Source organism: Camelus ferus, chromosome 3 (genome assembly GCF_009834535.1).
Source record: "Camelus ferus isolate YT-003-E chromosome 3, BCGSAC_Cfer_1.0, whole genome shotgun sequence".
Classification (NCBI taxonomy): domain Eukaryota; kingdom Metazoa; phylum Chordata; class Mammalia; order Artiodactyla; family Camelidae; genus Camelus; species Camelus ferus.
In genome coordinates this window covers 98609352-98637342 of record NC_045698.1, presented here as the reverse complement: position 1 = coordinate 98637342, position 27991 = coordinate 98609352, and the positions used below count along the sequence as shown (strand labels likewise).

At 43.7% G+C, this 27991-nt stretch overlaps 3 protein-coding genes across 5 annotated transcripts; all 3 read right to left on the bottom strand.

Annotated features, from left to right (window-relative positions):
- Positions 1 to 29: 29 nt before the first annotated feature.
- Positions 30 to 27991, bottom strand: LOC102507648 (protocadherin beta-16). Of its 2 annotated transcripts, none has more exons than XM_032476946.1 (2): positions 25487 to 27991; positions 30 to 487 (listed from the first exon to the last, which is right to left on the bottom strand). In XM_032476946.1, the coding sequence occupies exons 1-2, from the start codon at positions 27749 to 27751 to the stop codon at positions 347 to 349; spliced, it is 2406 nt and encodes an 801-aa protein (XP_032332837.1). In that variant the 5' UTR covers positions 27752 to 27991; the 3' UTR covers positions 30 to 346. The 2 variants fall into 2 exon arrangements, with proteins under 2 accessions (XP_032332837.1, XP_032332836.1); XM_032476945.1 differs by lacking the exon at positions 25487 to 27991 and adding an exon at positions 12801 to 17727.
- PCDHB10 (protocadherin beta 10) lies at positions 7418 to 12660 on the bottom strand. Of its 2 annotated transcripts, XM_032476942.1 has the most exons (2): positions 10444 to 12650; positions 7420 to 9518 (listed from the first exon to the last, which is right to left on the bottom strand). In XM_032476942.1, exon 2 carries the CDS (start codon positions 9432 to 9434, stop codon positions 8073 to 8075), a length of 1362 nt encoding a protein of 453 aa, XP_032332833.1. In that variant the 5' UTR covers positions 9435 to 9518; positions 10444 to 12650; the 3' UTR covers positions 7420 to 8072. The 2 variants fall into 2 exon arrangements, with proteins under 2 accessions (XP_032332832.1, XP_032332833.1); XM_032476941.1 differs by having other exon boundaries at positions 7418 to 12660.
- On the bottom strand, positions 18734 to 22735 carry LOC116662739 (protocadherin beta-8-like). Its single transcript, XM_032476936.1, has one exon. The coding sequence runs from the start codon at positions 22716 to 22718 to the stop codon at positions 20169 to 20171; it is 2550 nt and encodes an 849-aa protein (XP_032332827.1). The 5' UTR covers positions 22719 to 22735; the 3' UTR covers positions 18734 to 20168.

Genomic DNA, 27991 nt, shown 5'->3' with positions numbered 1-27991 from the left:
AATGCAAAAAAAAAACGAAGAAAGGCTTGAACACTTGAAGTGGTCTGCTTTATTTTATCATAAGCATAATTGTGAGTGTAAGTTCAACTGGAGAGAGGGCCATGAACAAAAAGGGATTTAGTGTTATTTAAGAAGGCAACTTAATTACAGATGAAGATCTTCTAGGTTAGAGAATAAGTTACTATTCCATTGCAACCACAAATACATTCACTTAAAAGTAAAGGCGGGTAGAACATGTGAAAACAAAAATAACATCAGTATAACTTCAAATACACACAAATTGGGGAAAATAACGTTGGTATGGAAATGGCAAAAACAACATACATATGGAATATAAAAGTTATAGTCACTGAATATTGAACCCCAAGCTATTGTAGAAGGTGGGATTTTCCTCTATTTCTTTCCCAGGGCATTGGGGCGGAAGGTTGGGGAAAACTGGCTTTAAGAATTTGAACTCATTACTCCCAGAGTCTCCGGTCAGACGCACCTGGTACTGGTAGCTGTGGGACAGGGTGCCGGTGCCGCTGACGTCCACCAGGTGGCTCGGGAAGGGGCCCTCGGGCACCGAGCAGCGACCCGCCCGCGCAGCCCCGCCCCGCCCGCACAGCCGCACCGCCACGAACACCAGCACCGAGAAGAGGAAGAGCGACGACACGGACGCCAAGGCCACCACCAGGTAGACGGTGAGCGGGTCGGCCGGCGCCGCGGCCGCCGCCTCCGCTTCCGCTTCCGGGGGCGGCAGGTGGGGCTGCGAGAAGCCGTCCACCAGCAGCACGTGCAGCGTGACGCTGGCCGACAGCGGCGGCTCGCCATTGTCCTTGACCAGCACCAGCAGCCTGTGCCTGGCCGCGTCGCGCTCGCTCAGCGGCCTGGCCGTGCGCACCTCGCCGTTGTGCGCCCACACGCCGAACAGCCCGGGCTCCGTGGCCTTGAGCAGCTGGTACGACAGCCAGGCGTTCTGGCCCGCGTCGCCGTCCACCGCCACCACCTTGGTCACCAGGTAGCCCGGCTCGGCCGCCCTGGGCAGCAGCTCGGTGCAGGGCGCCGAGGTGTTCTGCAGCGGGTACAGCACGAAGGGCGCGTTGTCGTTGTCGTCCTCCACGAGCACGCGCACCAGCGCCTGGCTGCTCAGCGGCGGCGAGCCGCGGTCGGCGGCGCCCACGCGGAACTCGAAGGCGCGCAGGGCCTCGTAGTCCAGGGACCGCAGGGCGAACAGGTGGCCGTTGTCGGCGTTGATGGACACGAGGGAGGCCAGGGGCACGTGCGGGTCGGCGGGCGGCAGCAGCGAGTAGGTGACCTGGGCGTTGGCGCCGGCGTCTGTGTCTGTGGCGCTGACGGTGCCGATGTGCAGGGCGGGGCTGTTGTTCTCGCGGACCCGCAGGGTGTAGGAGGCCTGGGTGAAGGTGGGGGCGTTGTCGTTGACGTCGGACACCAGCACTGTTATGTTGTGCTGGGTTTTCAGCCTGGGAGTCCCCATATCTGTGACGGTGATGGTGATGATGAACTTGTCCGTGATCTCTCTGTCCAGCGTTCTGTCCGTTTCCAGCGTGTAGTAATTCTCAAGTGAAGATTTTAGCATGAACGGGAGGTCCTCTGACAAAGAACAAATCATCCTACCGTTGTCCCCAGAGTCTCTGTCTCGAATACTAAAAACCATAACCACAGTCTTCGGAGAATTTTCTGGGATTGGACTAGTAATTGATGACACGGTCACTTCAGGAGCATTGTCATTCACATCCACCACCTGAATTTTGAGTGTTGATTTTCCAAAAAGGCCTCCCCCATCTGTGGCTTGAATGATTATTGAGTATGATTCAGTTGTTTCAAAATCCAAGGGTGCAGTTAAACTAACTTCTCCAGACTTTTGATTAATTTCAAACGTCTTTCGAATGTCTTCTGAAGCATGGGAAAAAGCGTATGATATTTCCCCATTTTTTCCCGAGTCTAAATCCCAAGCTGAAACGGTGACAACCAGCTTTCCTAGTACGCTATCCTCTGGAATCTTCACCTCATAAAATGGCTGCTCAAACTCTGGGGAGTTGTCATTAATGTCCACTACCACCACCCGAACCATGGCAGTCCCGGACCTGGGCGGAGACCCACCATCCAGAGCGGTGAGGATGAAGCTGAGTTCAGACTGCTCTTCATAATCAAGCGCCTTGTCCAGAACTAACTCTGGGTATTTCCTATTATCGGGATTGACTCTCATTTTAATGTGGAAATGAGAGTTGGGGCTTATCGTGTAGCTTTTTAGAGCATTGATTCCTACATCTAAATCCTTTGCACTTTCTAGTAAGAACACAGCACCGACAGGACTATTCTCTGGGATTTCTAGGAGCATTTCTTTTTCTAAGAAGATGGGAGAATGGTCATTTATATCCCTGACCTGGAGCTCAATCCGTAAAAACTGCATGGGGTTTTTCATTAATATCTGGAAATGCAGCAAACAGGGCTCCGTGGAACCACAGAGCTCCTCCCGGTCCAGCGCTTCGCTTAAGAGCATATCCCCTGTATTTATGTCCAGCTGCAAACGCTGTTTGTTATCGTTAGAGACCACCTGAGCCCCCCTCGATAACAGCTCACTCACTTCCAGTCCCAGGTCTTTTGCCAAATTGCCTACAAGGCTCCCACTCTGCATTTCCTCTGCCACCAAATAGCGCCCAGACTCGGAGCCCGTCTGAGACATTCCCAGCAAAACAAAGAGAAGCAGGACTTGCCTTATCCGCAGAGTGTCTGCCCCTCCGGTCTCCATAACTCCTTTCCCAAAGGCTTCCTGCTGAATCGCTTCAGTTCCTCTTCACAATTCTGGGAAACGTGGTTCTGGTATGTCCACAGAATCTTGGGAGGCCTAAGGGCTTTAACCCTGTTGAATAGCTTCTAGTTTGCCCCTTGAAGCCTTGTTCTTTCTGTCTTCCTAGTGCTCTCTGTGCACTGGTTAACAATGTCCAGAACATCATTCGTCGTAGGTTTTTTTTTTCCCCCAGCGACGTTATCCTGCAGCGCCACCATGCGTCTCCACAGATTTTCAGAGTTTGATGAAAGCTACCTAAATTCCATTCACATAAATATCCACCAGAAGCAAATACTGTTTTATTTATTGTGTTTAGGTGAGTACATATATATTCCATCTTCCATAAGAACTGTTTTATACTCTATAATTTGTGATGCTGTTAATATTTGTTTTTAAAGCATTAAAGTATCTGTTCCCACTGTCCACACAACTGAAAATGCTCAGTTTGTGTGAATACAGAAATAAAAAATGTGATGCCTGGCCCCCAGAAGCTTGTAGTCTTTCTGAGAAAATTGAAAACTGGAAACAAAGAGAGTATAAATGACTGTTTAACTGAAGAGAATTCCATCACTCCTTGGCCTTCCTTAGGTGGTAGGAAGGGGAGGTGTACATAAGTGATTTCAGAAGTCTTCTCAAAGGATATGAAACTTGATTAACCATAAGGTGCAATATAAATAGATATATACAGATAGAAATGAAGGCTTTCTGTAGATTTACTTGGTAGCAATGAACTGTGAGCTGAGAGAGAAACAAAGTAAGATTTTGGTGTGGAATACATTATGTAAATCCACAATTTAGTTCCAGCATCTCATAAATTACAAAAAATATTTAATAAGTACACAAACAAAACATGTTAGTTTCTATTGCAGGCTTACTCCTAAAGCTAGCTTCTCTTGGGTTCTTGAGATTTAGCCCAGTTACAGCTATGGTAATCTGCTGTCTCTTTCAGCACAGGAAGAGAGAGTGAGATGTCTTTTTCCCAATCATAGAACAAAGACTTAAGTTTTACTCTGATCAGACCAACTAAGATCATGTACCTGCTGCTGAAGCAATCATTGTTTCAGGGGTATAGAAGTATAGGTAAAGATTTTAGTTCCAGAATCTGAAGACCCATCTTTGGCCTCTGCTTTGTTTTAATCCTGTCTGGGGCCACCTCTTAAGGTTTGGGTGGTTTCAGTTGTAACCAAAGTGCATGGTTGCTACATAATGAGGGAAATTGTTTGGATAGACTTCACCAACAGTGTCTACTAAGGTCTCAAAAGTGCTCTCAAGAATGGGTGGAAGAGGGGTCTAACAAGTTCTCATTTTTTGAATGTTAAATTCAAATTACACTCTTAAAAAATGTAAGCTAGAAACATGGTTGAAAAGTCAATCACTACAAAATGGTAGAATTTGAAAAGTTAGGTGGACTGACCACACACACTTATCCTCCCTCCTTTTAAAATACCCAATAAATGATAGAAAATTAATAAAAATGACATGAACTTGCAAAGATCAAGAATGCACACTCATATGTTTGATGACAGAAATCAGATGAAAGAGCAGTTATCAGTTCCAAGAAATGTCTGAAGAAAAGTTCCTGCATTAGAGGTACTCACAAGAAAATCATAGGCCTGTCCCACATAATCCCATTTAGGTACAAGATTTGGAGGAAACCAGTGTATAAGGCTGAAGTCCATTAAAGACTAAAAAGAAGTTATTAGGTACTATAGACATATATAGGAGAGTTGAATTCTCAAATCCTCTCAGCATCGTACATAGGAAAGTAACTCGGGGCTAGAGAATGGAAAGTTTGTTCTATGAAGAAATTAAATGGGACTACCTCTAGTTTTGGAGACCCTAGGCAGAGCTGAGTGCAGGTGTGAGAAGAAGAGTGAAACTCAAAATAGGGAGATCAAGCAAAACTTGGCATCCTGAATGGTGAGACTTCTAGTCCCTTTCCATGGAATACTCTCCATTTGCAGGACACAGGTATATGCCTGACTCTCTCTCTGACTCTCTCTGCCACAGATGGTATTGCAGAATTCTAATCTAGAGAATATGAAAGACTCAAATAAAAACTTACACATACTGATATATGGGGGTCTTCTAAGGTAATAGCTCTATCCTACCATAATTACATTAGAGTGATGCCTTACCATCGAGGTGCTGCATTCTCACATACTCAAAGAGCTGACTGTCAGTATTTTGAAAACTTATCATTCTTAACTATGAGAAGGCAGTCAAGGACCACAAGACATGAGGAAGTCCCTACAACATGCCAAAACCACCATCACCAAAAAAAGGGGGAAGGAATAAGAGGAAACAGATACACAGTGAAAATAGAAGAAAGTGTTTTAAAATGTCTAATATCCTCAGAGTAGTAAAATCTAATAAGGGCTAATATTTATTGAGTATTTACTCTGTGCTACCCATTATTCTAGTGCTACATATGTGTTTACACATCTAATCTCAACAGTAATGTGAAGTATGTATTCTTATTGTAGGATAAATAATAGATAAGGGTTTAAGTGCCACTTCCTAGCTATATAATCTTAGGCAAGTTCTTAATTTCCAGGTGACGCACTCTCATTTAAAAAATAGATATGATAGTAGTTTTTACTGCATAATGCATTTTAAAAGAATAAATAGATTAATTATAGATGACAGAAGATATTACATTTACAGATCTATAACAGGTGCTATGAAAAACACTCAGAACCAAAAAGAGCTCTTAAAAATAAATGTTTGTTGGCCAAAAATAAAAACTTAAATACAAAGCTTGAATGATAAAATACATTTTCCAAAAAGTAGAACAAGAGACAAAAAGAAAATAAGAACTGAAAAAAAAGAGAGAATCAATCCAGGTGAGACAATATTTAACTAATGCGATTATGGTTAGAGTGAGAATGTAGAAAATTCAAGGGAGAAATTATGATGAAAATAGAACAAGAAAATTTCTCAGAACTGAAAGTGAGATTCTGAACATTAACAGGGTTAATGTGACCATTATACCCATGTGACCAGATAAATAAATAACTGAAACAAGTATTTTCAGAATAGGGGAGGAAAATTTCCAAGGTTTCCACAATGAAAAAAAATGGGGTGACATTGAGAGACAGGAATCAGAATGGAAACAGTTTTCAGAACAGCAACTCTATATGCAATCAGTAAAAGGAACACTGCTTCAAAAATCTGAGGGAAAATTGTTTTCAACCTAGAATTTTATATCCAGTCAAACTATCAATGAAATGAAAACAAAGATACCTTCACAAGGCAAGATCTCAAAAAAAATTTACCTCCTCTGCATCTATTTTTATGGAGGTATTGACTGATGTGTCAGCTAAATAAGGGAGTAAACTAAGAAAGTAGAACAGTTGTCCCTTGGTATCTGTGGGGGATTAGTTCCAATGCCCAATGGATATCAAATTCCCAGGACGCTCAAGTCCCATAGTTGGCCCTTCCTATGCAAGGCGTTGTGCATCTGCAGATTCAACCAAGCTCAGACTGTGTATTAAGTTTGCTATCAACAGTTGGTTGGATCTTTGGATGCAGAATCCAGATACAGAGGTCCAGCTGTATATACATTGGAAAAAATCCTCGTATAAGTGGACACTCACAGTTCAAAACCCTATTGTTAGTCAACTGAATATACTGTTTCCTATAAAAGAGGACCAACACAGGAAAGTATTAAAGGAGAAAAAGTTCTAGGGCGATAGCCTATAGAACAGTGTAACTGAAGCTGAGATATAGGGGGAATCCCAGCAAAATATTTCCAGAAAAGAAATATAATTGATAGGTTTCTGACAGTTTTTAATATTTAAATGGAAAGACTGATAGTCAAATGAGAGATAATATGAAAAATCAGTATAATTAATAGAAATGATGCAAATAAAAACAATCATCAGCTCTAGGAAAGATGTTCAAAAAGGAAATGTAATCATACTACACTAATATATATTTTGAAATATCTTCACAATATAGATAAAAACTATTAGTTTAACTTAAAAAAAACTTAAGACAACACAATTGGGAGAATAGAAGAAATGGAATGTACAATGTTTGTAAGTGTGTTTCTTAGTTGGAAAGTAAGAGGGGCATGAAATGTGTAAAGAGGATTAAGAGGTACAAACCTCCAGTTAGAAACCCATTTTGAAAACCGCGGGGCTATATACAGCACAGGAATATGATCAATAATATTATAATAACTTGTATGGGTACAGTTGGTTACTAGACTTATTGTGATAATCATTTCATAATGTATGCAAATGTCAAATCACTATGTGGTACACTTCAAACTAACATTATACATCAACTATATATCAATAAGAAAAGAAAGAAAGGGGAGATCAAGTAATTAAGAGATTAAAAAGTAAGAAAATTAAATCCTTTTTTATCATGGAAGAAGTGATTAAAGTATAAAACTGAATGTCAGCGTATAGCAGTATAAACATACTTCTTAGTAATATTGAGATAAATTATAGAGAAACCACTCAGAAGAGGGCTGGAGATTTAAGAGTATTGTTCTTTATGATTTTTAGTTCATCTTACTTTTTGAATTTGAGATGATTAAAATATATTACAAAATAAAGTGAATATCTTTCCAACAATCTACCAATAGCCTTACACAAATTTTCAAAATATTTTTATTTATATTTGTTTTCATGCAGGCTATTACACTTTGTTTCAATTTAAAGACATTTTGCTGTTTTATACAGTAGGAAAAGTAAATATTAGAAAACATTAAATAAGTAGTGTATTTAAATAAAATGAAAATAATAGCATGAACACAAGAATATTATACTAGTCCAATACTGCTCACAAAAGGATGTCTCCTTTTATTATGAGCAGAGTAGTAAGGAAATATTTATTTTTAAACACTATTGTTTAGAACAAGATGCTGTGGTTTCTTAACATGGTTAAAAGGAATGTTAGAGTAAGGTCAGAAATGCAGGTGTCTTCTTAGGTGAAGGAAGTACAATAGGTGTATAGGATCATGAGATACAGCCTATGAAATATACTAGGAGAAAAATCAAAACTTCAATTTTCTAGAATGAAAATAATAACTAAGCCCTTGTACAATAGGAAATAACTAAAACCTAAAGCTATTATTTAGATACGGGTGCTAATTAAAGCTAACGGCTGATTAATGCAAAAAGAAGAAATAATGTTGTGAAAACATAGATACAGTATAGTACTGTAAATTGAGGCTTGAAGTTGCAAAACAATTTAACTTGGAGTTTTAAAACTAAACTAATATTGACATAACATTTCAAAAGCGCATGAAAATATAAAAGGAATTTTACTTAAAATTGAATCCAAAGCTATTTCGAAACGGAGGGTTTTCGTCACTATTTCTCTCAGGCGCTTGTCCCTGAATGTTGGGGAGTATTGGCTTCAAGAACTTGAACTCGTTGGTCCCAGTACCTCCAGTCAGACGCACCTCATACTGGTAGCTGTGGGACAGGGTGCCGGTGCCGCTGACGTCCACCAGGTGGCTCGGGAAGGGGCCCTCGGGCACCGAGCAGCGACCCGCCCGCGCAGCCCCGCCCCGCCCGCACAGCCGCACCGCCACGAACACCAGCACCGAGAAGAGGAAGAGCGACGACACGGACGCCAAGGCCACCACCAGGTAGACGGTGAGCGGGTCGGCCGGCGCCGCGGCCGCCGCCTCCGCTTCCGCTTCCGGGGGCGGCAGGTGGGGCTGCGAGAAGCCGTCCACCAGCAGCACGTGCAGCGTGACGCTGGCCGACAGCGGCGGCTCGCCATTGTCCTTGACCAGCACCAGCAGCCTGTGCCTGGCCGCGTCGCGCTCGCTCAGCGGCCTGGCCGTGCGCACCTCGCCGTTGTGCGCCCACACGCCGAACAGCCCGGGCTCCGTGGCCTTGAGCAGCTGGTACGACAGCCAGGCGTTCTGGCCCGCGTCGCCGTCCACCGCCACCACCTTGGTCACCAGGTAGCCCGGCTCGGCCGCCCTGGGCAGCAGCTCGGTGCAGGGCGCCGAGGTGTTCTGCAGCGGGTACAGCACGAAGGGCGCGTTGTCGTTGTCGTCCTCCACGAGCACGCGCACCAGCGCCTGGCTGCTCAGCGGCGGCGAGCCGCGGTCGGCGGCGCCCACGCGGAACTCGAAGGCGCGCAGGGCCTCGTAGTCCAGGGACCGCAGGGCGAACAGGTGGCCGTTGTCGGCGTTGATGGACACGAGGGAGGCCAGGGGCACGTGCGGGTCGGCGGGCGGCAGCAGCGAGTAGGTGACCTGGGCGTTGGCGCCGGCGTCTGTGTCTGTGGCGCTGACGGTGCCGATGTGCAGGGCGGGGCTGTTGTTCTCGCTGACCCGCAGGGTGTAGGAGGCCTGGGTGAAGGTGGGGGCGTTGTCGTTGACGTCGGACACCAGCACTGTAATGTTGTGCTCCGTTTTCAGTCTGGGAGTCCCCATGTCTGTGACAGTGATGGTGATGTTGTACTCTGCTTGGCTTTCTCTGTCCAGCGCTCCTTCTGTCATTAGGATATAAAAATTCTCCAGAGAGGGTTTCAGAAGAAAAGGCAGATTGTCTTGAATGAAGCAAATCATCTTTCCATTTTCTCCAGAGTCTCTGTCTTTAATCCTAAAAACAGCCAGTACCGTCTCAGGAGAGTTCTCAGCCACACAGTTCGAAAGTGATGACATGATCAGTTCGGGGGGATTGTCATTGGTGTCCAATACCTCCACCAAAACTGTACATCTTGCAGAAAGGCCCCCACCGTCGATTGCCTGTATATTTATTTTATAAGACTTCACTAGCTCATAATCAAGCAACACTCTGAGAACTATTTCCCCAGAAATAGGATTGATATGAAAGGTTGTTCGAATATCTTCAGAAGCATCAAAAAATGAATAGGATATGTCTGCATTGACTCCAGAGTCTACATCTGCTGCAGAGACTTTAGCAATAAGGGACCCTACTGGGCTGTTCTCTGGAGCCTGGGTCTCGTAGATTGCCTGAGAAAACTGAGGGGCATTGTCATTGATGTCCAGAATCACAATATGTATAGTGGTGGTTCCAGACCTGGGTGGTGACCCACCATCCAGCGCAGTGAGTATTAAGCTGAGTTCTTGCTGCTTCTCCCGATCCAGCGCCCTGTCCAAAACTAGCTCTGGGTATATTATGCCTTCGTCACTGTCACTAATTTTAATATGGAAAAAAGAGTTGGGGTTGATGGTATAATTTTGGACACCATTAAGTCCTCCATCTGAATCCTGTGCTCTTTCTAGCTGAAATGCAGTCCCTTCGGCTGTATTTTCTAATATTTTTAAGAGTGTCTCTTTGTCTTGAAACACTGGTGAATGATCATTTATGTCCCTTACCCTCAGCTCAGCCCGGTAAATCTGAAAGGGGTTATCCATTAAAATTTGGAAATACAGCATACAGGGCTCTGTGGGCCCACACAGCTTTTCCCGGTCCAATTTCTCATTTGTGAGCAAATCCCCAGTCTGAGAATCCAGGAGCAAGTGTTGTTTGTTATCATCAGAGACCACCCGGGCTCCTCTTGCAACCAGCTCCCGGTCCCCTAGCCCCAGATCCTTTGCTAGATTGACCACAAACGATCCTCTCTCTGTTTCCTCTGTCACTGAATAACGTCCAAACCCAGAACCTGCCAAGGATACTCCCCAAAACAGAAAGAGAAACAGGACTTGCCTTTGTCTTGAGAAGCGCAACCTTCCAACCTCCATAGCTTCTTCTGAACAAGTATTTCCTCAATACTGGTCACAACCACAGATCCCAGCATTAAGAAACAGCAGCCGCAAACCCCAGACCTAATCCATGTAGGAGCAAGGGTCTTGGGATTTTTCCTTTTCTAATCTTGAGCCGCTACAGCTTTTCTTCTGGCCTACCTGCCGCAATCTTTCTTTCTTTCTTTTTTTTTTTTTTTGTTTTTTTGTTTTGTTAGTGACTTACGCAGCATTCTCAGTTGTTTTTTCTCCCCATCTCTTTAGCCTGCAGCGCCACCGCGTGGCCTCCAACAGACTCAAATGGCTGTACCTGATTTGAGCGGTTGTAAATATTTATAAATTTGTTCTTTAGTGGATCATTTAAATATTTCATTTTTATTTTCTTTGTTTCACAAAACAGAATGTTGGAGAACTGTTCACATTGTTGAAGTTTTTTACTGCTTCATGGGGGAAAGTTAAAAATCCAACAGTTGGAAAAAGAATGTTTCTAGCAGTTAACTTTGTCCACTTCATTGTACTAGATTTAGTTCTGTACTAAGCCTTTCACTCCAAACACTACTCCTATGCACTGTGAGGAACCTAGGGGAAAATTATGGTGATCTCTGGGACCATCGAAGTAATAGATTTTACTTTTCCAAAATTGGGCCTAGGAACCCCCCAAACTGACAAAAGAAACTTTTCACACCTTCTTCAACAAACTTTTTCAAAACCTAGTTACACTGCCTCAATAGAATAATCACTGTATAATCTAGAAGGAAGCATTTAGGCTGTATCTCCTCTGTGCTCTGAAAAAAAAAAAAACTTGCGTAATTGCCTTGTAACTATTTTTGTTCCCTGATTTCATGATAGTCTGTCCTTTCTTCAGTATGTGATCTAGTTAAGAATGGAAATGATGTCTTATTCCTCATTGGCTGGCATATCAGACATTCACTAAATACTTGCTGTATTAAGGCATGCATAAATAAACTCTAGTGAGTAGGATATGAGATAATTTTTAGTGCCTTTAAATCCTTATAATTTGAAAACTGCTCTTTAACTTACTCATTCTTTGCAGTTTGTTCTTTCTTTCATATATCCTTATTTTTCTAACAATTGCTTTAAAATACTTGTAGAATTAAAGAAACTGACTTTTATTTTAATGTTGCTCTTAATGAATTTTAGTGGGATCTAATTTCTCTGCACAAAATAAAGAGTAGACCATACTAAAGCCCACCCTAACTACTACTGAAAGTAAGAACAACATTAAAACATTTGCCTCACAGAGAATTTTGTTCAAGCCCTCATATTTAGAAAGACACTATTTTTTCCACGATAAGCAAAGGATACAGATTAAACTGAAAGCTATTGTACTGGGAAAAGGCTAGCTACTTTCAAAAACACTAATGGTTGAATATAAACACCACAACATGTAATACAGACCTCTTTTTGATGACTTCTTTATTTTTTTTCCAACTGAATGGGACTGTGTTAGCCATTAAAAACTTAATGGGGACCTCTGATTTTTTCAAACAGAATTAAGAGGAACAAATTATTAAATGTTTCTATGTGATATTATAGAATACCTAAATTTTGCTTTTTTGTCTCCAAACTTAAACACACATACACAAACTCAGTATCTTACAATTGTGTTTCTTGTTATTTTCAGATAAGACTGATTAGAGATTTATTTATTATAGCACCCAATGGGGATATTCTATTTTAAATAGGCAGATACCAATACAGGGGAAGGGAATTATTTTAAAAAGTAACATGGTTTAAGAAAATTGCTGTAATGAAAATTGAAGCTGACAAACCAACAAAAACACCAATTTTGAAATAAAAATGTTAGAAATGTCGAATAGTAAATATCTAGATCCCATGGACAGATAATTGACAAAGTTCTAGGAAAAGGAAAACTGAAATTTCAAATGTAAACACAAAATCAATAAAGACCTCTATAAAGTGGGAAAAAATGTAAGTGATCTCCACTTTGACAACAAAGCTTAACTTCACTCATTGGAATTCTAGTGAGAAATACTTCATTGGACTAAAATATGAAGAAAAGGAAACTTGTAAAGTTAAGCAGAAAATAGAAATTGAGGATAAACCAAATAGAGAAAATTAAATAATACCCTATTGGTGGTGTGGATAAAAAGTTTAATTAAAAATATTAGGAGTAAATATCTTTATTAACTAGGTTTTTATCAATAATTAAATCCCAAAGCTATTCCTAAACGAGGGATTTTCTTCTATTTCCCTCCCTGTACTCTGGGATTCCAGATTGGGGATAGTTGGTTTGAGGAACTTGAACTCGCTGGTCCCAGTACCTCCGCTCAGACGCACCTGGTACTGGTAGCTGTGGGACAGGGTGCCGGTGCCGCTGACGTCCACCAGGTGGCCCGGGAAGGGGCCCTCGGGCACCGAGCAGCGACCCGCCCGCGCAGCCCCGCCCCGCCCGCACAGCCGCACCGCCACGAACACCAGCACCGAGAAGAGGAAGAGCGACGACACGGACGCCAAGGCCACCACCAGGTAGACGGTGAGCGGGTCGGCCGGCGCCGCGGCCGCCGCCTCCGCTTCCGCTTCCGGGGGCGGCAGGTGGGGCTGCGAGAAGCCGTCCACCAGCAGCACGTGCAGCGTGACGCTGGCCGACAGCGGCGGCTCGCCATTGTCCTTGACCAGCACCAGCAGCCTGTGCCTGGCCGCGTCGCGCTCGCTCAGCGGCCTGGCCGTGCGCACCTCGCCGTTGTGCGCCCACACGCCGAACAGCCCGGGCTCCGTGGCCTTGAGCAGCTGGTACGACAGCCAGGCGTTCTGGCCCGCGTCACCGTCCACCGCCACCACCTTGGTCACCAGGTAGCCCGGCTCGGCCGCCCTGGGCAGCAGCTCGGTGCAGGGCGCCGAGGTGTTCTGCAGCGGGTACAGCACGAAGGGCGCGTTGTCGTTGTCGTCCTCCACGAGCACGCGCACCAGCGCCTGGCTGCTCAGCGGCGGCGAGCCGCGGTCGGCGGCGCCCACGCGGAACTCGAAGGCGCGCAGGGCCTCGTAGTCCAGGGACCGCAGGGCGAACAGGTGGCCGTTGTCGGCGTTGATGGACACGAGGGAGGCCAGGGGCACGTGCGGGTCGGCGGGCGGCAGCAGCGAGTAGGTGACCTGGGCGTTGGCGCCGGCGTCTGTGTCTGTGGCGCTGACGGTGCCGATGTGCAGGGCGGGGCTGTTGTTCTCGCGGACCCGCAGGGTGTAGGAGGCCTGGGTGAAGGCGGGGGCGTTGTCGTTGACGTCGGACACCAGCACTGTTATGTTGTGCTGGGTTTTCAGCCTGGGAGTCCCCATGTCTGTGACGGTGATGGTGATGTTGTACTCGGCTCTTTCTTCCCTATCTAGTGCTCTCCTGGTTACCAAGGAGTAAAAGTTCTTGACTGAAGGTTTTAGAAGAAAAGGAAGGTCGTCCTGGATGGAGGAAATAGTTTTCCCATTGTCCCCTGAGTCAGGATCTGAAACACTGAAAACTGCAACCATAGTCTCAGGCGAGTTCTCAGGGATGGGGCTGGTGAGTGCAGAGATTGTCACTTCTGGGGGATTATCATTCACATCCACTATCTGCAGGAGAAGAGTGCATTTTCCTGAAAGACCTCCCCCATCAGTAGCCTTGATGTCCACTTCATAAGACAGAACTGTTTCAAAATCTACTTGTTTTCTTAGTCGAATTTCGCCTGTCATAGGGTTTACCTCCAAAGTTTTACTAATATCTTCTGAAGGCTGAAAGAATGTATATGATATTTTCCCGTAGACTCCACTGTCTACATCGCTGGCAGAGACAGTGACAACCAGTGAACCCACAGGGCTGTTCTCAGGAATATGCACCTTGTAGAGCGACTGCTCAAACTCGGGGGCATTATCGTTGCTGTCAATCACTTCAATGTGCACCTGGACAGTCCCATACCGAGGCGGAGAGCCTCCATCCAATGCTGTTAGGGTTAATGAGATTTCTTGCTCTTCCTCCCGATCCAGCTCTTTGTCCAGTACCAGCTCAGGGTATTTTCTGCCGTCGTTGCGATTGCGGGTTAGAACCCGGAAATGGGAGTTGGGGCTGATTTTATAGTTCTGAACATTGTTGCTCCCTACATCCAGGTCCAGAGCGTTACTCAGAGGGAATGAAATTCCTGGCAGACTGTTTTCCGGTATTTTTAAAATCATTTCTCTTTCAGTGAACACGGGGGAATGGTCATTTATGTCTTTCACCCTCAGTTCAGCCTGAAATATCTCTAAGGGTTTTTCCATTAACACTTGGAAATATAGTAAACAAGGCTCAGTTTGACCGCATAGCTCCTCTCGATCTAGTTTCTCGTTTATGAGCAAATCCCCAGTCTGAACCTTGAGCTGCAAATGCTCTTTGCTCCCCTGGGAAATTATCCGGGCCGCTCGAGTGAACATCTCTGTCAACCCCAACCCCAGGTCTTTTCCTAAATTTGTCACAAAGGAACCTCTCTCTGTTTCTTCCACTACTGAATAGGGCCCCAACTCGGCACTCGCCCCAGACATGCTCAGCAAAACAAAGAAAACTAGGACTTGCCTTTGTCTCCAACTGTGCATCCATCCCATCTCCATTGCTCTTTCCTGAAAACTCGGTTCACAGGAGCTTCATATATGGCCAGGATCCTAGTAGCTGGGACCTGCACTCCAGCAAATCAGAACTATATCGCTAAATATAGTTCTGAAGAGGTTTCACACTCACTTTTGCTCTGCCTGAGATTCTTCAGCTTCCAGGCAGTGTGAAACTGGCTGAATACTGGAGCTACGTAGACAATTCTGGTTTTCATCACCTTAACCTGCAGCGCCACCATGTGTTTTCACTGCGTCTTATTTTTCTGGTTTAACATTGGATGCAAAATTCTCCTAAATATACCAAGTAGCTTGTATAAACTGTTTTCTGTAATATAAAACACTTGAGTTCTATTCTTGTGTGGGTTTTTTTTTGAGTTCAGAGGGAGCTGTGTTGTTGCACAGGAGGAGTACAAAGAGCAAACTTTCACTTATGTTGGCTGTTTAAAGCTATTTGGGATTAATGATTAAATACAATAATTTAATTAACATTTAAGCTGAGAAAAATATCCAAGTAGGAGCAAAATATTTCCGCAGTAACATGGGAACAGCTTCACAAGTACATCATTTTTATGGTAGAATTACAAATGAGTGAACACTGCAAAACAGCAATCAGTGATGCCTTACCAATACCTTATGAAAGAGTAGATAACTTCCTCTTCTTTCCAACACCTAAGCTGAGGGCTGTGAGTTTTCAAAACTTTCAAGTTATTGGAAAGTTATTTCCCAAATAGATAGTCTCAAGGTTAGGCTTGCCATGTTTGGGGATTTTTTTTTATCATGACAATAATAACTTCTGTTTTATTCTTTTTAAAAAACAGCTTTAATGAGATGTAATTCACATACCACCACAACTCTCTCATTTAAAGTATACAATTCAATGGCTTTTAGTATATTCACACACTGTAATGCATCCATCACCACAGTCAATTTTAGAACATTTTCATTACATCAGAAAAAAAAACCCATACCCTTTAGTTATCATCCTATACCCTTATCCCTCCTGCACTGAGCCCTAATCAACAACTAATTTACTTTCTGTCAATACAGAGTTCTGTACTCTGGACTTTCATATGAAAAAAATAATATGTGGAGTTTTGTGACTTGACTTCTTTCACTTAGCATGTTTAACCCAAATAATAGCATGTATCAACATTTTATTCCTTTTTATGGCCAAATAGCATTTCAGTATAGACATATCACATTTTGATTATCCATTCATCTGTTGATGGACATTTAGGTTGCTTTCACCTTTTGGCTATTATGAATAATGCTGCTATCAACATTCATATACAAATATTTGTGTGGACATATGTCTTCATTTCTCTAGGAGTAGAATTGCTAGGTCATTTGTTATCTCTATGTTTAAATGAGGCGCTTCCAGACTGTTTTCCAAAGAGGCTATACTATTTCACATTCTCAACAGCATTGTATCAGCATTTTGATTTTTCCACATCCTCCCAAAACTTGTTATTTAATACTGTTACTGACTTTTTAATTTTAGCCATCCTAGTGGGTATGAAGTCATATGTCATTGTGATTTTGATCTGTATTTCTCTGATGGCTAATGATGTTGAACATCTTTTCATATGCTTATTGGTCATTTGTGTATCTTCCTCAGAGAAATGTCTATTCAGATTTTGCCTATTGTTATGTTGGGTTACTTGTCTTTTTGTAACTGAGTTTTAAGAGTTATTTAGAACAAGTTGCTTATTGTATTTGAATTCTTCTGTTCAGGTTTTCTATTTTTATAATTTAAATTGGATTGTGGTAAAGATTAATGATATCTTTATAAATTCAGTGTTTTTGTTAACAGTCTTTAGAATTTTGTTAAACACCTTGTCTAGGGTTAAAGTATCTAGGCACTGAGGTCTGAACTCCTGTTATAAAGGTCTTTATATGCTTTTCTTTGGCCATATGTGGTACTGCTAGACTGAATAATTTTCCTCCAAGCATCTAACCTGGGAAGGCAGAATAATGGTCACCCATTTGAAGCTATCCATGCACTAATCCCCACAGTCTGTAAATATGTTATCTCACACGGCAAAAGAGAATTCATAGATGTAATTAAATTGAGAACTTCATGAAGAGAAGATTATTCTAGATTATCTACGTGGGACAGAACCTTTCCTGGCTATGATCAGGAGATGCGATTATGGAAGAACTGGACTAAGAGACACAATGTTACCAGCTTTTAAGATGGGTGAAAGGGGCCTTGAGTCAAATAACATAGGCAGCATCTAGAAGCTGGAAAAGACAGAGAAATGGATTCTCCTCTAGAGCCACCAAGAGGGAATTCACTCTTGCAGACATCCTGAATTTAGTCCAGTTGGACCCATATCAGACATTAGACCTAGAGAATTATATAGTAGTACATTTTTATTGCTTTAAGCAACTTCATTTGTGGTAATTTTCTTCTTTTGTGATAATTTTTAATAGTAGCAGTGAAAACTAATATATAACATAGGCATGAATTTTTATGCACCAAGAATCTGACTCCACAAAAATTTATCACTCTACAAGAATAACATAATCACAGCAAATGCTAAAGAATGCCTGATTCAGCTCTTGTGAGCCATCCTGTCAGAACTAAAGTAATATATGACCCTCTAAATCTTTTTTCAGCATAATTTTAAAGAGGAATTGTCAAAGATATATGGTTAATTTTAATAGAAAATAACTGTAGCCTACCAGTTTTAGTTCTATTAAATTTCCAGAATCTCTAAATTATTTAGTGATAAAAATTCCTCCACATCATTGCCTATACTTTTCTGAAATTAGTTATTTCATTTAGAATTACTACTAGAATAGCAACTGATTTCAAAGAGTATATTTAATGTGAATAAGGGACTTACAAAATGTATACAATAAAACAAGTTTAAACTTTCAAAATATAGAGAAATGTATGTTAGGGTTGACAGAAAAAGGAATAGTACAAGAAGCTCAAGAAATACAACCATATAGTGCCTTTCAACAGCAGAAGCAACAGATCCAACAACTGCAATTCTTGCAGCATCAAATGGCCATGGCAGCAGCAGTGGCACAAACAGCACAGCTACATCGTCATCAACATACAGGCAGCCAGTCAAAAATTAAAATGAAGAGAGGCACACCAACCACTCCAAAATTCTGAGTCTTGCATTTTTTTCTTTTTAAAGTCATAAGACCATTGAATCAAAAGGGTTCTAAGTTTCCACTTCTTTTTTGTTTTTTTAAAATATGCCAGTATTTTATATTGCTAGATACACAAACTTTATATAGAAGCACAACCCTATGATTTTTAAATAAAAATGGGGTTGGGGGAGAAATACAACCATAGGGTAATTCTACTCCCTATTCAGGACATTCATTTCTGCAACAACGAATGTGATATGTTGTGAAGGTACAGGAAGATAATCAGGCTATCTGATCATAATGAAGGTTGATTGTGGTGTCTGACCCAGCTTACTTAAGTCAGTACTTCTGTAAGAACGTTGGGTTTATTGGTCCAGAGCACTGTGGTCCTTGATATAGAAACAAATGCAAGCTATAGACTAAAAGTCACATTTCTACACAGGAGTTCAATTCGTGGAGTAGGTGGATTTCACTTCCTTAGTTAGGAAGAAAATGATATCAATTAATGCCTACCGTATGGGTTAAGAAGTGGGGCACTCAATTCAAGTGGACTCAGAATATATTTCAGATTTTCCTTTTATTACTTCAGAATTGTGAGCAAGTTATTTAGCTTCTCGAAGCTGCTGTTTTATCATATGTAAAAGAGGAGATAATATGCTTCCTTCAGGTTTGGCAGAGGATTGGAAAAGTAATGAATGTAAAGCACTCTACTTTAAACTAGAAATCAAGGAATAAAAACTTAACAAAGATTAGTTAGATTGAACTATACACTTGAGATTTGTGCATTTTACTGTATTATATAATATTTTAACAAAAATCTTACTGTGAAATCATTAGGATTGGATTCCACTGGAGGTAGCACAAAACTAAAATGATGGTGGCTTAAATGAGATAGAAGTTCCTTTATTTCTCATGTAAAAAAGTTCAGCAGTAGGCAACCCAGGGATGACACGATGACTTCGTGATTATCAGGGATCCTTATCTCTTTGAAGTTTATTCTATACTGTCTGTCTTGGTCCATTACTTCTGTCCTTAGTGTTGCTTTATGGCTCAGTATGACTGACTGTGTTCCAACCATGACTCACACATTCCAAGCAGCAAGGGCAGTTAGAGAAGGACAAAAAGGGACCCCCTTCCTAGATGAGTCATCTCATTTTTAACAGACTTCTTGGAAGTCTTCAACATTTATATATATTTCTCATTGCCAATAACCCAGTCAAATGCCCCTGTTCTAGCTGCCAAGGAGGCTGGGAAAATGTCTTCTTTTGACTAAGTACACAAATGCTCTAAATGAAATTTGGGTCTGTCACTAAAGAAGAAAAGATGAATGGAAATTGGGTGGCTATTGCATTTCTGTCACAGGTGACCAATGTTTCTCAAGTGGGAAACGCAAATTTCCTACTATGCCCTTTCATCTCACTAGATAAACAGTGTAGCATCACCCCCCACCATTTAACATCAATGAAACTAAATGGAAAGCAATTAAAATAATTATATTAAAACTAAACCCGGCATATTAGTGAAAGGAAGCACAATTAGTATAACATTTTAAGAGAAAGTAAGATCAAAGTGCTAGGAGAGCATAATAAATCAAAAGCCAAATTATCACTGTATCAGTTCTCTTTCCTTACCAATTAGGCATGACTCAGTGTGTTAGCACAGTACTGCCTTATATACTTCATGGTTTTAAAACTAGTAAGAAAAACTGAAGGAAATAGAACTAATTATATAGAATTAATTTCCCATTTCCCCCCCTAATACATTTCTAAGCTATGCCAGAACAAGGACTTGTACAACTATTCACTTCATCAGTGTTTTGAGAGGCAAGATTTATGACCATTAAGCTTTTTATAGTAATGAAGAAAAGATACCATTCTTTAAAACAGATTTTGCAAGCAAGTTTAGTATAATTTAAAAATTCATGAGAGGTTGACAGAACTATCACCTTGAACTATTATCAATTTAAAATATTTGGAATATGAAAAACAATTATTGTCACTTAATACTGAAAGCAAAGTCTTTACTAAAGTTAGGGATTTGTTCTATTTCTGGCCCTGGGGAATGGCCTTGAAAATTGGGCACAGTCGGCTTCAGAAACTTGAACTCACTGGCCCCAGTATCTCCCATTAGACACACCTCATACTGGTAGCTGTGGGACAGGGTGCCGGTGCCGCTGACGTCCACCAGGTGGCCCGGGAAGGGGCCCTCGGGCACCGAGCAGCGACCCGCCCGCGCAGCCCCGCCCCGCCCGCACAGCCGCACCGCCACGAACACCAGCACCGAGAAGAGGAAGAGCGACGACACGGACGCCAAGGCCACCACCAGGTAGACGGTGAGCGGGTCGGCCGGCGCCGCGGCCGCCGCCTCCGCTTCCGCTTCCGGGGGCGGCAGGTGGGGCTGCGAGAAGCCGTCCACCAGCAGCACGTGCAGCGTGACGCTGGCAGACAGCGGCGGCTCGCCATTGTCCTTGACCAGCACCAGCAGCCTGTGCCTGGCCGCGTCGCGCTCGCTCAGCGGCCTGGCCGTGCGCACCTCGCCGTTGTGCGCCCACACGCCGAACAGCCCGGGCTCCGTGGCCTTGAGCAGCTGGTACGACAGCCAGGCGTTCTGGCCCGCGTCGCCGTCCACCGCCACCACCTTGGTCACCAGGTAGCCCGGCTCGGCCGCCCTGGGCAGCAGCTCGGTGCAGGGCGCCGAGGTGTTCTGCAGCGGGTACAGCACGAAGGGCGCGTTGTCGTTGTCGTCCTCCACGAGCACGCGCACCAGCGCCTGGCTGCTCAGCGGCGGCGAGCCGCGGTCGGCGGCGCCCACGCGGAACTCGAAGGCGCGCAGGGCCTCGTAGTCCAGGGACCGCAGGGCGAACAGGTGGCCGTTGTCGGCGTTGATGGACACGAGGGAGGCCAGGGGCACGTGCGGGTCGGCGGGCGGCAGCAGCGAGTAGGTGACCTGGGCGTTGGCGCCGGCGTCTGTGTCTGTGGCGCTGACGGTGCCGATGTGCAGGGCGGGGCTGTTGTTCTCGCGGACCCGCAGGGTGTAGGAGGCCTGGGTGAAGGCGGGGGCGTTGTCGTTGACGTCGGACACCAGCACTGTTATGTTGTGCTGTTTTTTCAGCTTTGGTGTCCCCAAGTCCGTGACGGTGATGGTGACATTGTATTCCCCTCTGGTCTCTCTGTCTAGCGGTCTCTCGGTTACGAGGGTGTAAAAGTTTTCCGTGGAGGATTTCAAGAAAAAAGGTAGATCGTCTTGAATGGAGCAACGTATTTTCCCATTCTCTTCCGAATCAAGATCTGAAACACTGAAAACTGCAACCACCGTCTCGGGCCGGTTTTCAGGGATCTGTCTGGTAAGTGCAGACATGGTGACTTCAGGGGCATTGTCGTTCACATCCATGACTTGAATCAGAACAGTACATTTTCCAGAAAGACCTCCAGTATCTCTGGCCTCGATATTGACCTCATAGGACTGAGTTGTTTCAAAATCAAGTTGTTTTTTCAGTCGAATTTCTCCTGTCATGGGGCTGATCTCAAAGGTTTTGCTAATCTCTTCTGAAGCCTGGAAAAGTGAATAGGAAATCTCTCCATTGACTCCTGTGTCTATATCCGTAGCAGAGACGTTGGCAATCAGGAAGCCTACTGGACTGTCCTCAGGGATCTGCACCCTAAAGAAAGGCTGCTCAAATTCAGGGGCGTTATCGTTGATGTCCACGACTTCGATGTAAATCTGAGCGGTGCCAGACCTGGGTGGAGAGCCGCCATCATGAGCAGTGAGGGTTAACCTGAGATCAGGTTCCTCTTCACGATCCAGCACTTTGTCCAGCACAAGTTCGGGATATTTCTTGCCATCACTGCGTTTTCGGGTGATGACCCGAAAATTGGAGTTAGGACTGATTATATAGTTTTCAATATTATTTCGGCCTACATCCACATCCTGAGCGTTCTTCAGAGGAAAGGTAGTTCCAGGAGAAGTGCTCTCTGGTATTTTTAGCAACATATCTCTGTCTATGAACACTGGAGCATGGTCATTTATGTCTATTACTTGTAACTCAGCTTGAAAAAACTCTAAGGGATTCTCTAGCAACACCTGGAAACGCAGCACACAGGGCTCTGTGTGACCACACAGTTCCTCCCGGTCCAGTTTCTCATTAAGCAGTAAATCCCCAGTCTCCTGATCGAGCTGTAAATGCAGTTTATTTCCTTTGAAAATGACTCTAGCTCCCCTCCTGGAGAGTTCCCCATGCCCCAGACCCAGGTCCTTTGCTAAATTGGTTACTGAAGAGCTCCCCTCAGTTTCCTCCACCACAGAATAGCGCCTAGGTTCAGAGCCTGCCTGAGCCAAGCCCAAGAAAAGAAAGAAAAAAAGGACTTGCCTTTGTCTGCAAATGAGCTTCCTGCTGGACTCCATTGTTCTTCCTCGGTGTAGCTTCAGGCGAGGATAGTTCCGCTGTGCTGTAAAGCCCTCAGTATCAGAGGCTGGTTCTTCCACAAGATACCTCAGAAATATTCTGGTGCGTAGTCCTTTACAAAGGACCCAGTTCTCCTGTGGCATCCAAGGTTTCCTTGGGCTTCCTAGTTCTGCTGGGGAGTTTTGCCTGTAAATAGAGCCGCAGCTGCGGTTCTGGTTTATACCTTCTTATCCTGCAGCGCCACCACGCGTCCTCAGAGGATCGTACATTTTCTGGGATGAAAATGGATGCAGTATTCCCAACTCTTGCCAGTATGTACCACTCAGCTATGTAAGGTTACAACACTTTTTACTATCGCCAAACCCTATGGTTGAGACAACTGTCTGAAGGCCTTACAGGAGAAATGAAATTAGTAGAGACTACTTTGAAAAATGCTAGTTGAGTTTGGAGTAAAAAGAAAATATTTATGTAGCATTCTGGTTGAGGAGAAAGAATATATGCAGAAATTTAAAAATATATATGCATAATTTGAGTAACATAGGAAACTTTCAGAATCATGTACTTTTATTGCCAGGAACTATGGGAATAATTAGTAGCTATGTACCTTGGACAAATAATTTAAACTCTGCCTCAGTTTGCGTATCTGTAAGGTAGAGATATTAATGGTGCTTACCACATAGGGCTGCTGTGAGTTCCCCACTTTACAGATAAAGAAATTGAGGCAGAAAAAGATTAACCTTATACACACACACAGACACACCTGGCATGTAATTTGATGCCACAAGTTTACATTAGTTCATTGCCATGACTAAAAAACACCCTTAGGATTCTTGTGGTAGAAGAATGCATAAGCAGGGTTATCTCAGAAGTTTTCATATCAAATGATTAGACAGGAAAGGCTGGAGAGTTTGTCTAATAGAAGTATAATCTGTGATGCTAGCATTGATTCTGTATCTCAGAAGGCTGTCATAGTTTTGTTAACTCCACTTCTCTTTTTTCAAGGTAAATTCAAAAAAACCTTTTATTTTGAAAAATTTCAAATCCCATAATGAAGGAAAATAGTAGGATGAACACTCAGGTACTCATAACTAACTAGAACAATTATCACTATTTTCCATAATTGTTTACCCTATCTCCCCAACATTTTCGCATCCCAGAAAAACTAAATATTCACCCATAAATACTACATTATACATCTCTAGCTTTTAACATCTTAAAAAAAAACACTACAATGTCCTTACCAAGCTAAGAAATTTGGTTAATATTATTTAATATCCACCTATATTCAGATTTCTCCAATTGTTTCAAAGTTGTTATGGCTGTTTGAATCAAGATCCAAACACAATCCACCATCCTTTACATCTGGTTGGTATGTCTATTAATTTCTCTCATTGTGTAAAATTCCCTCCTCCCCTTTTCCATGCCATTGATTTGCTGGAAAAAATGAGTAATTTTATTCTGATACTATATAAACAACTTAAGGTTCTACTGCTGTGAGATTCTCTTTTTTGGTCCATAGACTATATATCATTAGTAATGCACAGTAATATTACTATTATGAATTATCAGCACTAGCTTTTTGATATATTTGGAATACAAAATTCTGCATTAATTATCTGGAAAATTGTTAAAGAAAAAGCAGTTACAAATTTTATATCAGACAAGACTTTTCCTTAAGTCTCCAGAATCTGTAAGTAATTCAGTGATAATTAGTTTCTATTTAATACTATATATTTAAATTATTATTTTTCTTACACTTTTTCAATCACTGGAGTATATTAAACAGAAACTTTAAAAAATAAACTTTCAAATTAAAGGGGAAAAACATGTTAAAAAGAGTAGACCGGGACTACTGTAGGAAAATGACAGCAATGTGAGGAAACAAATAAAGCAATCAAAGTTATGTAATATTTCTATTCATGGCCATTAATCTTTTCTATGAAATGAAGGTCATATGTTCAGATAATAAGGAGAAAACACAGATTGATCGTTTTTTTTTTGCCACTTGAGATTTGGGTAGATCAGAGGTTTAAAAATAATAGTTGAATAATTGATCCAGAAAAACTGGATTACTAGTTTATACAAAAATAAAGCCACAGACAAGTACATATCTTATTCTTTCCAAATATAGAGAAAACTGAACAGGAATATAAATATGAGAAAAAGATTTCTCCTTAATTAGGGAGAAACATGCCAGATGATAATCTAACCAGAGAAAACAGTATAGCATTATAGCCAGGCCCCAGAATCAGAGGATTTAGGACAGATGCTCAGATCTGCCATTTATTAGTTGGTGACCTTAATGAACTCACTGAACCTCTGTGGACACCTACTTGCCCGTTTCTAAAATACCTCCTCTTACAGGTTTACCTCTAGAATATAAAGTGTTAAAATAGTGTATGATGCATAGTAAGTTTTTTTAAAAAATACATTTAGGGTAGGTATAATTGTACAGCACTCTAATCAACTCAGAAAATAAAAGTAGCAATAATGTTTGAGGACAGTGAATTCCAATTTAAAATGTCTCAAACAAGATTTGTCATGTAATAGATTGCACACAAAGCATAATTGAAATAGAGGACAATACACATTCCATGCTTTGTGGAGTGTTCTTAGGTCTAAAACTGGATCATGAAAAGTGTAAAAAAATTTATTCTATGACTTTAAAAATACTTCTACTTCAACTAGTGAGAAAGCACTCCTTTACAGGTAAATCAAGATAAATTTCTTAATAGGATTATAACAGGCATAATACCGGCATTTTATACCCCATGCTTTATCAGAAACTCGAATCATTCCGATATGAGGGATATTCTTCTACTTCCCTGCCTATGCTCTGGGATGCAAGATTGGGGATAATCGGCTTCAGGAACTTAAACTCGCTGGTCCCTAAATCTCCCCTCAGACGCACCTGGTACTGGTAGCTGTGGGACAGGGTGCCGGTGCCACTGACGTCCACCAGGTGGCCCGGGAAGGGGCCCTCGGGCACCGAGCAGCGACCCGCCCGCGCAGCCCCGCCCCGCCCGCACAGCCGCACCGCCACGAACACCAGCACCGAGAAGAGGAAGAGCGACGACACGGACGCCAAGGCCACCACCAGGTAGACGGTGAGCGGGTCGGCCGGCGCCGCGGCCGCCGCCTCCGCTTCCGCTTCCGGGGGCGGCAGGTGGGGCTGCGAGAAGCCGTCCACCAGCAGCACGTGCAGCGTGACGCTGGCCGACAGCGGCGGCTCGCCATTGTCCTTGACCAGCACCAGCAGCCTGTGCCTGGCCGCGTCGCGCTCGCTCAGCGGCCTGGCCGTGCGCACCTCGCCGTTGTGCGCCCACACGCCGAACAGCCCGGGCTCCGTGGCCTTGAGCAGCTGGTACGACAGCCAGGCGTTCTGGCCCGCGTCGCCGTCCACCGCCACCACCTTGGTCACCAGGTAGCCCGGCTCGGCCGCCCTGGGCAGCAGCTCGGTGCAGGGCGCCGAGGTGTTCTGCAGCGGGTACAGCACGAAGGGCGCGTTGTCGTTGTCGTCCTCCACGAGCACGCGCACCAGCGCCTGGCTGCTCAGCGGCGGCGAGCCGCGGTCGGCGGCGCCCACGCGGAACTCGAAGGCGCGCAGGGCCTCGTAGTCCAGGGACCGCAGGGCGAACAGGTGGCCGTTGTCGGCGTTGATGGACACGAGGGAGGCCAGGGGCACGTGCAGGTCGGCGGGCGGCAGCAGCGAGTAGGTGACCTGGGCGTTGGCGCCGGCGTCTGTGTCTGTGGCGCTGACGGTGCCGATGTGCAGGGCGGGGCTGTTGTTCTCGCGGACCCGCAGGGTGTAGGAGGCCTGGGTGAAGGCGGGGGCGTTGTCGTTGACGTCGGACACCAGCACTGTTATGTTGTGCTCCGTTTTCAGCCTGGGAGTCCCCATGTCTGTGACGGTGATGGTGATGTTGTACTCGACTCTTTTTTCTCTGTCCAGCGGGCTTTCGGTTACCAGGGTATAGTAATTCTCTATAGATGGCTTCAGAACGAAGGGGAGGTCATCTGGGATGGAGCACACTGTCTTTGCATTGTTCCCTGAATCTCTGTCTCGAATCCTGAAAACAGCTACGACCGTCTCGGGTGAGTTTTCTTTAATTGGGCTAGTAAATGATGACATGAGCAGTTCTGGTGGGTTATCATTTATATCTGTTACCTGAACCATCACAGTACATTTTCCAGAAAGCCCTCCGCCGTCTTTGGCCTGAATAGTTAATGTGTAAGTTTGCATTTCCTCGTAGTTCAGTGCAGCTTTAAGATGAAGATTGCCGGATGTTGGATTGATTTGAAACGTTTTGAGAATTCTTTCAGTAGCGTAAAAAAATGCATAAACTATTTCTCCATTACTTCCAGTATCTAAATCTCTAGCTGACACGGTGACAACCAGGGAGCCAACAGGGCTATTCTCTGGCACCTGCACCTTGTAGAGAGACTGTACAAATTCAGGGATGTTGTCATTTATGTCCAAAACCAGAATGGGTACCAAGGCAGTCCCGGATCTGGCTAGAGAGCCACCATCCAAGGCTGTGAGGGTTAAAGTGAGCTCAAGCACCTCTTCACGATCCAGCACCCTATCCAGAACCAATTCAGGATAGATAATCCCCTCCCCACTATCATGGACAGTAATACGGAAATAGGCATTGGGGCTAATGGTGTAGTTTCTCAGGTTGTTAGTTCCAACATCTGAATCCTGTGCACTTTCTAGGAGAAATGCTGCCCCTGGAGTGGTACTTTCTAATATTTTCAAGGTAATCTCTCTATCTAGAAATACTGGAGAATGATCGTTGATGTCTCTGACCCATAACTCAGCACGGAAAATCTGAAGAGGCTTTTCCAGTAACAACTGGAAAGGCAGCACACACGGCTCTGTGGGACCACACAGTTCCTCTCGGTCTAATTTCTCATTTAGAAGTAAATGACCAGTAAGCGGGTCAAGTAGTAAAAATGGCATGTTCTGATCTGAAACAATTCTGGGTCCCCTTGCTGACAGTTCCCCCACCCCCAACCCCAGGTCATTTGCTAGGTTGGCCAGAAAGGTGCCTCTCTCTGTTTCCTCTTCCACAAAATACCGAAGCTGTTCCGCACCAGCCCAAGACACTCCCAGAAATACACAAAGAAATAGGACTTGCCTTTTCTTCACAGTACGCACCACTCTGGCCTCCATTCTTCATTTAACCAGTCTTTCAAAAACACTTTCAGCCTCAAGCAACTCTCAGAAGTGACATCAGCGGAATCCTTAGAAATGAGCTGGACAATAGCAATGCTTGTGGGGAGGGATCCCCACTTTCCCCCAACTCCTATTACAGTGGTTTCCTTTCCTCTACTTTACTGGTCTGGCCAGTTTTGCTCTTAACACTGGAATCTGCAACATCCTTTATGCGATTATTTTTTTCTCTTTTTAGCC